A 16116-nucleotide genomic window follows, 5' to 3' on the forward strand; every position below is an offset into this window, starting at 1 on the left:
GTGTTATTATTTATCACTTTGGAGAGATAATCTGGACTAAACACAGCCCTGGGCACACAGATAAACTCTACGCACACGCACATGTACACAAACACACTTTAGCTTTTTTAAACTCCCCACTTTCACGCTAAATATGACTCTTTTCCCTTTCTCTTGCGCACTCCCCCTTTCCCTGCCAGGCCCCCTCCCTTCTCCTCTATTCATTCCCTTTGCTATCTGTCATGCTGTTTTAAAAAAGGTAGCCTAACTGAACACAGGGGAGGACAGAGGGAGAAGAGGAGGAGAGGAGAGAGGGAGAAGAGGAGGAGAGGAGAGAGGGAGAAGGAGAGAGGGAGAAGGAGACCGGGGAGAGAAGAGGGAGAGGAGACCGGGAGGAAGGGAGAGAGGAGAAGGAGAGAGGGAGAAGGAGAGAGGAGAGAGAGAGAGACCGGGAGAAGACCGGGAGAAGGAGACCGGAGAAGGAGAGAGGGAGAAGGAGACCGAGAGAAGGAGACCGGGAGAAGGAGAGGAGGGAGAAGGAGACCGGGTGAAGGAGAGAGGGAGGAAAGAGACCGGGAGAAAGAGACCGGGAGAAGGAGACCGGGAAGGAGACGGGAGAAAGAGGAGGAGAAGGAGATTGGGAGGAGAGAGGAGAAGAGGAGGAGAAGGAGATTGGGAGGGAGGGGGAGAAGAGGAGGAGAGGAGAGAGGAAGAAGGGGACAAGGGATGAGAGTGGGAGGAGAGGAGGAGAGAGGGAGAAGGAGACCGGAGACGAAAGAGGGAGAAGGAGACCGGAGACGAAAGATGGAGAAGGAGACGAAAGAGGGAGAAGGAGACCGGAGACGAAAGAGGGAGAAGGAGACCGGAGACGAAAGAGGAAGAAGGCGACCGGAGACGAAAGAGGAAGAAGGCGACAAGGGATGAGAGAGGGAGGGGAGGAGAGGAGGAGAGAGGGAGAAGGAGACAGGGACACAGAATGAGCACAGCATTGCACCTGGAATGAGCCCAGCATTGCCATCTATGTCTGCGTCCAAAATAGCACCCTATTCCTTATTAAGATTCCCATAGGGCTCTGGGCCTGGTTTCGCAATAGCGATGGAACTTAAGTTTACGAGTGTTTTAACGATGCATCGTTGCTATAAATGGCAGAACAACTCGCATGCGTTTCCCAAAACACCACACAAGGAGAACTTTCACTAAGTGCGTCGTTGGAGCAATAGCAGCGCTGCTCTCTGATCAGCTTTCTCCATCCACATCTTCAATACTGACATGTTAAAATCGCCACTTCTGATGACAGATCAGCTGCTAGATATATTATCCCTGATGGCTGCAAATATTGAGGTGGCTTATTCTAATGCTTACCATATAATAATGCACCATCGTAGATTTCGCACATATGATGTTACACAGTAGCCTACAATTACAAAATAGAACTCAATTATATGGACATTAAAATGATCTCAATATGATTTGAATATATAGGCCTAACCTATACTGCATTTGTCTTTTAATGCAGTCACCTCGATTTTAATTTGAAGCATATTTTTTATCCTTTGCATGTTTGTAACAATTGCAAAGACATTGGCAACTTTGTATTTGTAGTCAACTTTGTTCTGAAGTTATCGGCGGACACAGAGAGATTATGTTTAGCCGAGATCTCCTGTGTATTAAGTGATGCGGAAGGGCAAAAAATGATTTAACGACGCACTTAGCTGTTCAACGATTGGTCTGAGGCCGTCCGTAAACAACAAGCGTTTTCAAGTGCAACTTTAGTAACGATGGTTTGGGGAAACATCTCGGAAATTTAATTATGCTCCTACGAAGGTTCTTACAATGATACTTAGCCTCGATATGCTTTAGGGAAACCGGGCCCTGGTCAAAAGTAGTGCACTTTGTAGGGCAGGGGGTACTATTTGAGAAGGTCCGGTCACATACTGTAAATGTCCTAGGTGGCAAAGGTCCGGATGGATATTGTCATTTATCGGCATAGTAACAAACCCCCACCTCGCTACCCATGTAACCCCAAACTGTTCACACCCCTATTTTTGGCAGAGATAAATTTTAGCAGTTTTAAATCCAATTTCCTGCAATTCTACACATTTTGCCATGTCTTATATGATACGGGAAAAATCTGTGAATTTTTTCACAGCTAAATAAATACAAAGTATTTGACTAGACTGAGAACACCTGTGTGAACAACTAAACCCACCATTTGGGATACAGTGGCCATGTCGACCAACATTGATTTACAGTAAAAGAGAGCATGAAGGCATTCCCAACCCCTTTCCAAAACCATTTCCCATCCCAAAACCCTTTCTATCCCCTTCTTCCCATTTACATTCCCAACCCATGCCCAATCTCCTCCACACTGACTCGCAACACATGGGCCCCCAAGGCATGCGTCCTCAGCCCTTTGCTGTACTCCCTGTTCACCCACGACTGCGTGGCTAAGCATGACACCAGCTCCATCGTCAAGTTTTCTGGTGACACCATGGTTGTAGGCCTGATCACTAACAACGACGAGTCAGCCTACAGGGGAGAGGTACAGTGCCTTCAGAAAGTATTCACACCCCTTGACTTATTTCACATTTTGTTGTGTTACAGCCTGAATTCAAAATGAAAACGTGTTTTTGATGCGGCCACCACTATGCCTGAAAATATGGAGAGTGGTACTCAGTAATGTGTTGCATTGGATTTTTCCTAAACATAACACTTTGTATTCTGGAGAAAAGTGAATTGCTTTGCCAATTTTTTTTTACAGTATTACTTTAGTGCCTTGTTGCAAACGGGATGAATTTATTTATTTAATTTAAATTGCCAAGAAACTGAAGATCAGCCGTTTCCAGCTACAATAGTCATTTACAACATTAACAATGTCTACACTGTATTTCTGATCAATTTGATGATATTTTAAATGGACACATTTTTTTTTGTTTTTCTTTCAAAAACAAGGACATTTCTAAGTGACCCCAAACTTTTGAAAGGTAGTGTATGTGTGGGGTAAAGAGATGAGGTAGTCAAAAATCATGTTAAACACTATTACAGCACACAGAGTAAGTCCATGCAACTTATTATGTGACTTGTTAAGCACATTTTTGGGCTTGCCATAACAAAAGGGGTTGAATACTTATTGAGGAGACACTTCAGTTTTAAAATAATATATAATTCCACTTTCACATGACAGCATATTTTTGGGCTATGTAGGCTGTTGACAAAATATATAAATGTAATACATTTTAAATTCAGGCTTTAACAACTAAATGTGGAAAAAGTCAAGGGGTGAATACTTTCTGAAGCCACTGTAAACTGTCATTGTGGTGCCAGGACAACAACCTCTCCCTCAACTTCTGCAAAAACAAAGGAGTTGATTGTTGACTTCAGGAAGCAGAGGAGAGGACACGCCCCGATCCACATCGACGGGACTGCAGTGGAGAGAGTCCGCAGTCAAGTTCCTCAAAGTACCGTATCACTAAGAACTTGATATGGACCGACACCACCACTACTCTTGTCAAGAGGACGCAACAGCACCTCTACTTCCTAAAGCAGCTGAAGAAAATCGACACGCCTCCTCTCCAAATACTACCACTGCACCATCTAGAGCGTCCTGCCTGGCTGCATCACTGCCTGGTATGGGACCTGCTCCGCCCACGACCGCAAGGCCCTCCAGCGAGTTGTGAAGACAGCCCAGTGCATCACTTGGGCCGTGCTCCCACCCATTCAGGACATCTACTCAAAACTGTGCCTGAGGAAGTCCCGCAGCATCATCAAGGATCCTACATACCCCAGCCACAGACTGTTCACTCCCTTACCGTCGGACAGAAAGTATCGGACCCACAGGCTCAGAAATATTTTCTATCCACAAGCCATCAGACTGCTGAACACTGACCACCTGCACTGACTCTCCGTACCTTAGCATACATGCACTCACTCAGGCACCCACATATAGTACGTTCATGCCACACACACACACACATTACGACTTTTGCTACTAGAATTGTATTTATTTCTAAATACTGCACAATTTAAAGACTTATCCTCCAATCCCCCCGTCCCCGACACACATGCAAATATTGCACTATAAATTGCTGAGTGCCTTCCTGTATTTACACTAAATGTTTTATTCTATCGCGCCATTTACTTTTTATTCTTTTACTTGATTATTTCTTACTGCATTATTGAGCGGAAACCTTCAAGCTCTTCGTTGGACTTTGTATACCATGTGTATGCTGTATATACGACTAATGAAACGTGAAACTTAAACCCATTCCTAACTCCTTCCCAACCCTTCCCTTCTTCCCATTTCCATCCACTTTCCCAACCAATTTCCATCCCATCCCCAGTACCTGAAGGCCTCCAGGACAGTCCTCTCAGGCAGACGAGGAGCCACTCTACTGAAGGCTGCTTTAAAGTCCTCCAGCTTCAGGAAACCACGACCTGCAGGGAAGAGAAAACACAGGAGTAAACACACATACTGTACGTACGCACAGGCATGCATGTGCACACATACGCATGGACACACACACACACACACAGTGGTAGTGCGAGGGAGAGAGAGAGAGAGAGAGAGCTGAGTTGGCTGTGGAACACAGACATCCTGTCTGTCTGAGATAGAGCTACAGTGCCTTCAGAAGGTATTCATACACCTGAACTTATTACACATTTTGTTGTGTTACAGCCTAAATTCAAAATGGATTAAAATAAATGTATTTTAATGACAAAGTGAAAAATAGTTTTTAGAGTTTTCGGCAAATGTATCGAAAATGAAATACAGAAATATCTCATTTGCATAAGTATTCACACCCCTGAGTCAATACTTTGTAGAATAACCTTTGGCAGCAATTTCAACTGTTAGTCTTGCTGGGTAAGTATTTAAGAGCTTTCCACAATTGGATTGTGCAACTTTTGCCCATTATTCTTTTCAAAATTCTTCAAGCTCTGTCAAATTGGTTGTTGATCATTGCTAGACAACCTAACGCATTTTGTATTTAGGACAAAAAGTTAATTGCTTGCCACATTTTTTTAGCAGTATTACTTTAGTGCCTTGTTGCAAACAGGACGCATGTTTTTGGAGTATTTTAACAAAAGTTCTGAACCTTTCTATTCTCATAGTTTCTACAGATTGCAAAGTAAAAGATACATTTTTGATAATTGTATTATTGATCGATTGACTATGACTTTCCAAATCACCCAGCAGTGCTATTGTCACACCAACCTTCGCTTTGGCACCCCCCCCTGTCCAGCTCAGGCGTTCAGCGTCGCCGGCCTTCTCGCGGTTGCTGAACCTGCAGCTAGCAAACGCCCTTCACTCATCTTGTCTCGGACTTGTCTGGTCAACATTACACACACACACACACACCTGATTCCAATCCCCACTCTATCACTGTATATATACTCCCTCTGTCATTTGCTTTGTCAGTCATTGTAAATGTTGCTTGTTTTGCTGAGAGGAATCTCTCGTATTTACTGAGTACTTTTTAAGTTTTGCACTTTGGGTTTCGTCCCGCTTTTTTGTATTTTTATATATGAGTGCTTTAATAAATTCAGTAGTTCTAAACCTGCGACTGCCTCCTGCCTACTCCTCTCAACACTTGTGACAGCTATTTGCAGAGCTCCATGTAAATGTTGCAATTATTCAGCCCTTCCTGAACCTGCGACCAAAAACAAGCAACATATGGACAGTACCAAAACAAATGATCTAATGATTCTGTCTCTTCGCAGCAAAATCTGCACAGCTGGGATGGTTGTATCCCCCAAATACTGTATGTAAAATTCTTTGGTTGCAAGAATTTTGTAAAATAATTCAAACTGAAAACCTTAAAGTTTTGAATGTGCCAAGGAATCGGTACATTGAAAATCTCTTCCCAACTATTTTGCAATCTGTATGGCACAGCTGTCAATTTTTTGGTCCTTAAATGAAACTGGTATCGTTTATTATTTATTACAATTTTCCTTAACCAATTTTGGTCTTTAATGCAGGGCCGACAGAAAAGTTCCTTACTTTCTCCCCCTTCCACTTGCCTTTTCCATTTTTGCGTTTTTATTTTTTATTTATTTAACTAGGCAAGTCAGTTAAGAACAAATTCTTAATTACAATGACGGCCTACCGGGAACAGTGGTTGACTTGCCTTGTTCAGGGGCAGAACGACAGATTTTTTACCTTGTCAGCTTGGGGATTCGATCCAGAAACCTTTCAGTTACTGGCCCAATGCTCTAACCACTAGGCTACCTGCCGCCCCATTTTTGTGGTAATGCTGCAATTAGTTGATTGTAATTTTGGATAGAGCAGACATTTTCATATTTTTTGTTAGCTACATATGTGACATAACTTCACCAGTCCTATTTATGATATAATTTACAGGCAGCTTCATTAAATAGTACCCACAAAACACCAGTCTCAACGTCAACAGTGAAGAGGCGACTCCGGGATGCTGGCATTCTAGGCAGATTTCCAGTGTGTGTTCTTTTTATTTTATATCGGCCAGTCTGAGATATGGCTTTTTCTTTGCAACTCTGCCTAGAAGGCCAGCATCCCGGAGTCGCCTCTTCACTGTTGACGTTGAGACTGGTGTTTTGTGGGTACTATTTAATGAAGCTGCCAGTTGAGGACTTGTAAGGCATCTGTTTCTCAAACTAAACACTAATGTACTTGTCCTCTTGCTCAGATGTGCACCTGGGCCTCCCACTCCTCTTTCTATTCTGGTTAGGGCCAGTTTGCGCTGAAGGGAGTACACAGCGTTGTACGAGATGTTCAGTTTCTTGGCAATTTCTCGCATGGAATAGCCTTAATTTCTCAGAACAAGAATAGACTGACGAGTCTCAGAACAAAGGTTTTTGTTTCTGGCAATTTTGAGCCTGTAATCGAACCCACAAATTCTGATGCTCCAGATTTTTTATTTAACCTTTATTTAACCAGGTAGGCCAGTTGAGAACAAGTTCTCATTTACAACTGCGACCTGGCCAAGATAAAGCAAAGCAGTGTGACAACAACAACACAGAGTTACACATGAACAAATGTACAGGCAATAACACAAAATAAAAATAGAAAAATCTATGTTCAGTGTATGCAAATATAGAAGAGTAGGGAGGTAGGCAATAAATAGGCCCGCGAGGTGAAAGTAATTACAATTTAGCATTAACACTGGAGTGATAGATGTGCAGATGATGATGTGCAAGTAGAGATACTGGGGTGCAAAAGAGCAAGAGGGTAAGTAATAATATGGGGATGAGGTAGTCGGTTGTGCTATTTACAGATTGGCTGTGTACAGGTACAGTGATTGGTAAGCTGCTCTGACAGCTGATGCGTGAAGTTAGAGAGGGAGATATGAGTCTCCAGCTTCAGTGATTTTTGCAATTCGTTCCAGTCATTGGCAGCAGAGAACTGGAAGGAAAGGCGGCCAAAGAGAAGTTGGCTTTGGGGATGAGCAGTGCAATATACCTGCAGGAGCCCGTGCTACGGGTGGGTGTTGCTATGGTGACCAGTGAGCTGAGATAAGGCGGGGCTTTACCGAGCAAAGACTTATAGATGACCTGGAGCCAGTGGGTTTGGCGATGGATATGTAGTGAGTTCCAGCCAACGAGAGCATACAGGGCGCAGTGGTGGGTAGTATATGGTGCTTTGGTGATAATGGATGGCACTGTGATACTCTACTCAGCAAACTGGATGTAGTCTGTTGGGGGCGATTATGTAAATGACATCGCCAAAGTCAAGGATCGGTAGGATTGTCAGTTTTACGAGGGTATGTTTGGCAGCACGAGTGAAGGAGGCTTTGTTGAGAAATAGGAAGTCGATTCTAGATTTAATTTTGGATTGGAGATGCTTAATGTGAGTCTGGAAGGAGAGTTTACAGTCTAACCTAGCTATTTGTATTTGCCCACATATTCTAGGTCAGAACCGTCCAGAGTAGTGATGCTAGTCGAGCCGGAGGGTACGTGCAGCAAATCAGTTGAAGAGCATGCACTTAGTTTTACTAGCATTTAAAAGCAGTTGGAGGCCACGGAAGGAGTGTTGTATGGCGTTGAAGCTCGTCTGGAGGTTTGTTAGCACAGTGTCCAGAGAAGGGCCAGATGTATACAGAATGGTGTCGTGTGCGTAGAGGTGGATCAGAGAATCACCAGCAGCAAGAGCGACATCATTGATATCTACAGAGAAAAGAGTCGGCCCGAGAATTGAACCCTGTGGCACCCCCATAGAGACTGCCAGAGGTCCAGACAACAGGCCCTCCGATTTGACACACTGACCTCTGAGAAGTAGTTGGTGAACCAGGCGAGGCAGTCATTTGAGAAGCCAAGGCTATTGAGTCTGTCGATAAGAATGCGGTAATTGACAGTTGAAAGCCTTGGCCAGGTCGATGAAGACAGCTGCAAAGTACTGTCTTTTATCGATGGCGGTTATGATATCGTTTAGGGCCTTGAGCATGGCTGAGGTGCACCCATGACCAGCTCGGAAACCAGATTGCATAGTGGAGAAGGTACAGTGGGATTCGAAATGGTCGGTGATCTGTTTATTAACTTGGCTTTCAAAGATTTTAGAAAGGCAGGGAAGGATGGATATAGGTCTATAACAGTTTGGGTCTAGAGTGTCTCCCCCTTTGAAGAGGGGGATGACTACGGCAGCCTTCCAATCTTTGGGGATCTCAGATTATACGAAAGAGAGGTTGAATAGGCTAGTAATACAGGTTGCAACAATTTCGGCAGATAATTTTAGAAAGAGAGGGTCCAGATTGTCTAGCCCAGCTGATTTGTAGGGATCCAGATGTTGCAGTTCTTTCAGAACATCAGCTGGATTTGGGTGAAGGAGAAGCAGGATTTGGGCAAGTTGCTGCAGGGGGTGCTGAGATGTTGGCTGGGCTAGGGGTAGCCAGGTGGAAAGTATTGTGAGCCTTGGAAGAATGCTTATTGAAATGATCGATTATCGTAGATTTATCGGTGGTGACAGTGTTTCCTATCCTCAGTGCAGTGGGCAGCTGGGAGGAGGTGCTCTTATTCTCCATGGACTTTACAGTGTCCCAAAACTTTTTGGAATTAGTGCTACAGGAAGCAAATTTCTGTTTGAAAAAGCTAGCCTTAGCTTTCTTAACAGACTGTGTATATTGGTTCCTGACTTCCCTGAAAAGTTTAATATCGCGGGGGCTATTCGATGCTATTGCAGAACGCCACAGGATGTTTTTGTGCTGGTCAAGGGCAGTCAAGTCTGGGGTGAACCAAGGGCTATATCTGTTCTTAGTTCTGCATTTTTTGAATGGGACATGCTTATTTAAAAAATGGAGAGGAAAGCACATTTGAACAGCAACCAGGCATCTTCTACTGACGGGATGAGGTCAATATCCTTCCAGGATACCCGGGCCAGGTCGATTAGAAAGGCCTGCTCGCTGAAGTGTGGTCGTTTAACTGCGGACCCATAACGCATGCAGGCAATGAGGCAGTGATCGCTGAGATCCTGGTTGAAGACAGCAGAGGTGTATTTAGAGGTGTATTTAGAGGGCAAGTTGGTTAGGATGATATCAGGTTGTACCTGGTAGGTTCCTTGATCATTTGTGTGAGATTGAGGGCATCTATTTTAGATTGTAGGACGGCCGGGGTGTTAAGCATGTCCCAGTTTAGGTCACCTAACAGTACGAACTCTGAAGATAGATGGGGGGCGACCAATTCACATATGGTGTCCAGGGCACAGCTGGGGGCTGACGGGGGTCTATAACAAGCGGCAGCAGTGAGAGACTTGTTTCTGGAAAGGTGTATTTTTAAAAGTAAAAGCTAGAATTGTTTGGGCACAGACCTGGATAGTATGACAGAACTCTGCAGGCTAACTCCGCCCCCTTTTGCAGTTCTATCTTGTCGGAAAATGTTATAGTTAGGGATGGAAATTTCATGATTTTTGGTGGCCTTCCTAAGCCAGGATTCAGACACGGCTAGGACATCCGGATTGGCGGAGTGTGCTAAAGCAGTGAATAAAACACACTTAGTGAGGAGGCTTCTAATGTTAACATGAATGAAACCAATGCTTTTACAGTTACAAAAGTCAACAAATGAGAGCGCCTGGGGAATGGGAGTGATGCTGGGGGCTGCAGGGCCTGGGTTAACCTCTACATCACGAGAGGAACAGAGGAGGAGTAGGATAAGAGTACGGCTAAAGGCTAAATGAACTGGCCGTCTAGTGCGTTCGAAACAGAGAGTAAAAGGAGCAGGATTCTGGGCGCGGAAGAATAGATTCAAGGTATATTGTACAGACAAGGGTAGGATGTGAGTACAGTGGAGGTAAGCCTAGGCATTGAGTGACGATGAGAGGTTGTCTCTAAAGGCACTATTTAAGCCAGGTGTGGTCACCGCATGTGTGGGGGGTGGAACATAAGGGCTAGCTAAGGCATATTGAGCAGGGCTGGAGGCGCTACAGTGAAATAAGACAACAATTACTAACCAAAACAGCAATAGACAAGGCATATTGACATTAGGGAGAGGCATGTGTAGCCGAGTGATCATAGGGTCCGGTGAGTAGCTAGGCAAGCTGGAGGCACAGCGATTCAGACAGCTAGCAGAAACCCCCTCGGACGGTTACGTCGGCAGACCAGACCAGACCATGAATCGGCGGGGCTCCGTGTTGGCAGCAAAGGGTCCAGGCCAATTGGCAAAAATGGTAATTGAAGCCCAGGAATTATCTGATGGATTTCTTCGGCTACGCGGGAGATGGGCCTAGCTCCAGGCTAATTGGTGCTTGCTTTGGGACAGAAACCCCTTCGGATGGTTACGTTGGTAGACCAGTCGTGATGGATCGGCGGAGCTCCGTGTCGGCAGCAAAGGGGCCAGGTCAATTGGCAAAAGAGGTAATTGAAGCCCAGGAATTGCTTGACGGATTTCTCCAGCTAGCCGGGAGATGGATACTCAACTCGTCTGAAGAAGGCCAGTTTTATTGCTTCTTAAAATCTGCACAACCGTTTTCAGCTGTGCTAACATAATTGCAAAAGGGTTCTCTAATGATCAATTAGCCTTTTAAATTATAAACTTGGATTAGCTAACACAACGTGCCATTGGAACACAGGAGTGATGATTGCTGATAATGGGCCTCTGTACGCCTATGTAGATACTCCATTAAAAATCTGCTGTTTCCAGCTACAATAGTCATTTACAACATTAACAATGTCTACACTGTATTTCTGATCAATTTGATGTTATTTTAATGGCCAAAAACATTTGTTTTTGAAAGAAAAGCAAGGAAATGTCTAAGTGACCCCAAACCTTTGCACGGTAGTGTAGGTATAGGTGAAAAGCAGAAAGTCCGGGTAGCGATTTGATTAACAGCTTTGGGGTAGAAGATGTTCAGGAGCCTTTTGGTCGAAGACTTGGCGGTCCAGTACCGCTTGCCGTGCGGTAGCAGAGAGAACAGACTGACTTGGGTGGCTGGAATCGTTTACTATTTTTAGGGCCTTCTTCTGCCACTGCCTGGTATAGAGGTCCTGGGTGACAGGGAGCTCATACACACTACCCTCTGTAGCCGAACGGATGCCGAACGCAAGCGATGATGCAGCCAGTCAAGATGCTATCAATGGTGCAGCTGTATAATTTTGCGGATCTGAGGGACAATCTTTTCAGCCTCCTGAGGGGAAAGAGGCATTGTCGTGCCCTCTTCATGACTGTGTTGGTGTGTTAGGACTAGGGATGCACCGATATGACATTTTTGGCCGATACCGATATCCAAGATTTTCCTTGCCAACAAAATCTTATACCGATATTTAAAAACTTTAGCGACCTTTTAAGCATTCTAGTACAGTTAAATAGTTGAAACACACACACTGACCAAACAGTTTTTTTGTAGCCAATTACATTTGTCCCCATTACCAGTAAAACATCATCAAAACCTAGTTCTTTCACTTACAGCTGTGCTGTTTCATTATTAATTTGTTCAGTCATTTCATTCTCAACCAGGATTTCATCATACATGTCAAGCAGTGAAGTTTCAGCTCTGTCTGTCCATGGGTCCTCTTCCTCGGTGTGGCTGTTTCCATCTGGTCCAGCTGTGTCTAACATTTCAAAAAATCCTGTTTCTTGTCTGCATCGAAGTAGCGGTCCTTGTACCTAGCATCGAGCATGGTGGCGACACAGTAAAGTGGCTCAGAAAGAATGCCACCGAATGGCTTATTCACAGCCTCTAGTAGAGTACTTTTGCAAGTTTTAACCCGACGGTCTGTGTCGGAAGTTTTGTTGAGCAGGCGTTTCAATGCCATGACAGAGGGTTTAACGTCTGCTGCAGACGCAGTTGATGAGCTTATTTCTGAGTCAGTTGTTCGAATGGAGCTAGGATTGTGTTCATGTTTCCAAGTTTCAAACATGCTCTCAAATGCCATTGAAATGGCAGCAGCGGTATGAGAACCAGCAAATTCCTGAGCATGCAATACGGCTTTCCTCAGCACGAAATCCTTATCGACCACTGTGCTGTCAGACTCAACATGCTCATGGGGCTGACATCGCTGGTCCAAATGTCAGTCGTGAAACTAATAGCAGTGATGCCCATAGCAAGTAGCTCATGGATGTGCGTTTCAACAATACTGTGTAACTCCGGTAGGGAAACATCTGAAAAATAGTGCCTACTTGGTAGTGTGTACCGGGGCTCAAGGTGATCGATCAGTTGGCAAAAGCCAACATCATCCACAACAGAGAACGGTTGATTGTCTAGAGCAATGAATTCCATCATCTTGGCGTTGATAGATTTCGCCTTTCAGTTGTCTCGCTGAAATTGTCTTACTCTTTCAAATGACTGCTCGACTTGAACTTGTTGGAAGTGTGCGCTTAGTTTATTTAGTCGTTGAACGTGGGGGTGATGCACTTTCAAATAAGTAATTAGGATTTAACCTTCTCCCCTCCTCGGTAAATAATAGCAGCACAAACGTTGCATATGGCCTTTTATCTTCCTTTGAAACCTCAAGATAGATCCACACAGCAGACATTGTGGGCTAGGTTAGGAATGCTGTGTTGCACATGTAGCGCTGCATTTGTCCTGGAGCCATTACGTCATCTACCTACATTATATAGGTATGCACGTCAGCTTAGACATCGGTTTTGCACATCGGCGTTAAACTAGACAGACATCGGGCCGATGCCGGATGTTGGCATTTTAGCTAATATCGTCCGATTCAGATATGCTTACCAATATATTGTGCATCCCTAGTTAGGACTATGATAGGACACTGAGGAACTTGAAGCTCTTGACCATCTCCACTACAGCCCCTTCGATGTGAATGGGGGTGTGCTCGGCCCTCTGTTTCGTGTAATCCACGACCAGCTCCTTTGAGGGAGAGGTTGTTGTCGTCTCTGACCTCAGCCTTATAGGCTGTCTCATCGACGCCGGTACTCAGGCCTACCACCGTCAGGTTGTCTGCAAACTTAATGATGTTGGAGTCGTGGGTGAACACGGAATACAGGAGGAGGCTAAGCATACGCTCCTGAGGGGCCCCTGTGATGAGGGTCAGTGTGGCGGATGTATTTTTTCCTACCCTCACCACCTAGGGGTGACCTGTCAGGAAGTCCAGTATCCAATTTAAGAGGGAGGTGTTTAATCCCACGGTCCTTAGTTTAGTGATGAGCTTTGTGGGAACTGTTGTGTTGAACACTGAGCTGTAGTCATTGAACAGCATTCTCACGTAGGTGTTCCTTTTGTCCAGGTGGGAAAAGGCAGTGTGGAGTGCAATAAGAAATTGTGTCATCTGTGGATATGTTGGGGCGGCATGCGAATTGAAGTGGGTCCGGGGTGTCTGGGATGATGACGTTGATGTGAGCCATGACCCTCCTTTCAAAGCATTTTATGGCTATAGATATGAGTGCTACGGGACAAAAATCATTTAGACAGGTTGCCTTGGTGTTTTTGGGCACAGGGACTATGATAGTTTGCTTGAAACATGTAGATATTAGACTGGGTCAGGCAGAGGTTGAAAATGTCAGTGAAAACACCTGACAGTTGGTGCTCGGAGTGTGCGTCCTGGTAATCTGTCTGGCGCTGCGGCCTTGTGAATGTTAAGTTGTTTAAAAAGTTCTCACTCACACCGGCTACAGAGAGCGTGATCACACAATCGTCCGGAACAGCTGATGCTCTCATGCATGGTTCAGTGTTGTTGTTTGCCTCAAAGCGAGCATAGAAGGCATTTAGCTCATCTGGTAGGTTTGCGTCACTGGGCAGCTCGCAGCTGGGTTTCCCTTTGTAATCCGTGATAGTTTGCAAGCCCTGCCACATTCGACGAGCATCAGAGCTGGTGTAGTTGGATTTGATCTTAGGCCTGTATTGACACTTTGCCTGTTTTATGATTCGTCGGAGGGCATAGCGGGATTTCTTATAAGCGTCCAGATTTGTGTCCCGCTTCTTGAAAGCGGCAGCTCTACCCTTTAGATCAGTGTGGACGTTGCCTGTAATCCATGGCTTTTGGTTAGTACGTGCGGTCACAGCAAGAATGACATCGTCAATGCACTTATTAATGAAGCCGGTGACTGATGTGGTAAACTACTCAATGCCATCGGATGAATCTCGGAACATATTCCAATCTGTGCTAGCGAAACAGTCCTGAAGCTTAGTGTCCACTTCATCTGACTACTTCCATATTGAGCGCATCACTGGTACTTCCTGTTTGAGTTTTTGATTGTAAACTGGAATTAAGGGGATGGAGATATGGTCAGATTTGCCAAATGGAGGGTGAGGGTGAGCTTTGTATGCATCTCTGTGGTTAGGTTAGTATTGTGGAGTAACTACAATGTTGTTGATCCATCCTCAGTTTCCACCTATTACAGCCATTAAACTCTAACTGTTTTAACTTCTTTGGGGTAGGGGGCAGTATTTTCACGTCCGGATGAAAAGCATGCCCAGAGTAAACGGCCTGCTACAAAGCTAGAATATGCATATTATTATTGGATTTGGATAGCAAACAATCTGAAGTTTCTAAAACTGTTTGAATGATGTCTGTGAGTATAACAGAACTCATATGGCAGGCAAAAACCTGAGAAAAAATAGAACCAGGAAGTGGGAAATCTGAGGTTGGTGGATTTTCAACTCAGCTCCTATTGAAGATACAGTGGGATATTGGTAATGTTGCACTTCCTAAGGCTTTCACTAGATGTCAACAGTCTTTAGAACCTTGTCTGATGCTTCTACTGTGAAGTGGGGCCGAAGGAGAGGGGAATGAGTAAGGTCTATCATGACCTGAACATGCGCTGACCATGCGCGTTCACGTGAGAGCGAGCTCTGTTCCATCGCACTTCTGAAGACAAAGGAATACTCCGGTTGGAACATTTTTGAAGAATTATGTTAAAAACCACCTAAAGATTGATTCAATACTTCGTTTGTCATGTTTTTACGGACTGTAATATAACTTTTTTAACTTTTCGTCCGTACTTTCCACTGGACTTGCCCGCGCGTCGTGAGTTTGGAAAGTGTACTGAACGCTAGAACAACGAGGAATTTGGACATAAATGATGGACATTATCGACATTAACATTTATTGTGGAACTGGGATTCCTGGGAGTGCATTCTGATGAAGATCATCAAAGTGAATGTTTATAATGTTATTTTTGACTTCTGTTGACTGCATAATATGGTGGATATATTTGTGTCTTGATTGTGCTCTGAGCGCCGACTCAGATTATTGCATGGTTTGCTTTTTCCGTAAAGCTTTTTTGAAATCTTAAGGAGAAGTGAATCTAAAATTCCATGCATAACAGTTGTATCTTTTAGCAATGTTTATTATGAGTATTCCTGTAAATTGATGTGGCTCTCTGCAAAATCAAAGGATGTTTTGGAACTTCTGAACGTAAGGCGCCAATGTAAACTCAGATTTTTTGTCCTATGAGTGTCATCTGATGAAGATCATCAAAGGTTAGTGATTCATTTGATCTATATTTCTGCTTTTTGTGAATCCTCTCTTTGGCTGGAAAAATGTCTGTGTAATTCTGTGAATAGGCAATCACCTAACATAATCGTTTGGTTTGCTTTCGTCGTAAAGCCTTTTTGAAATCGGACACTGTGGCTGGATTTACAACAAGTGTATCTTTAAAATGGTGTAAAATACATGTATGTTTGAGGAATTTTAATTATGGGATTTCTGTTTTGAATTTGGCGCCCTGCAGTTTCACTGGCTGTTGAAAAGGTGGGACGCTACCGTCTCACATACC

The 16116-nt window shown here is 44.3% G+C and overlaps 1 protein-coding gene across 7 annotated transcripts in view; it reads right to left on the reverse strand.

Annotated features, from left to right (window-relative positions):
- Positions 1-16116, reverse strand: part of efcab11 (EF-hand calcium binding domain 11) — an 87430-nt gene that overhangs the window by 43896 nt on the left and 27418 nt on the right. For all 7 annotated transcript variants that reach the window (XM_023993934.2, XM_023993935.2, XM_023993939.2 and 4 more), the window contains one exon: positions 4323-4413. In XM_023993934.2, the coding sequence (XP_023849702.1) occupies positions 4323-4413 (91 nt within the window). The remainder of the gene's footprint in view (positions 1-4322; positions 4414-16116) is intronic.

This window comes from Salvelinus sp. IW2-2015, linkage group LG9 (assembly GCF_002910315.2).
Source record: "Salvelinus sp. IW2-2015 linkage group LG9, ASM291031v2, whole genome shotgun sequence".
Taxonomy (NCBI): Eukaryota; Metazoa; Chordata; class Actinopteri; order Salmoniformes; family Salmonidae; genus Salvelinus; species Salvelinus sp. IW2-2015.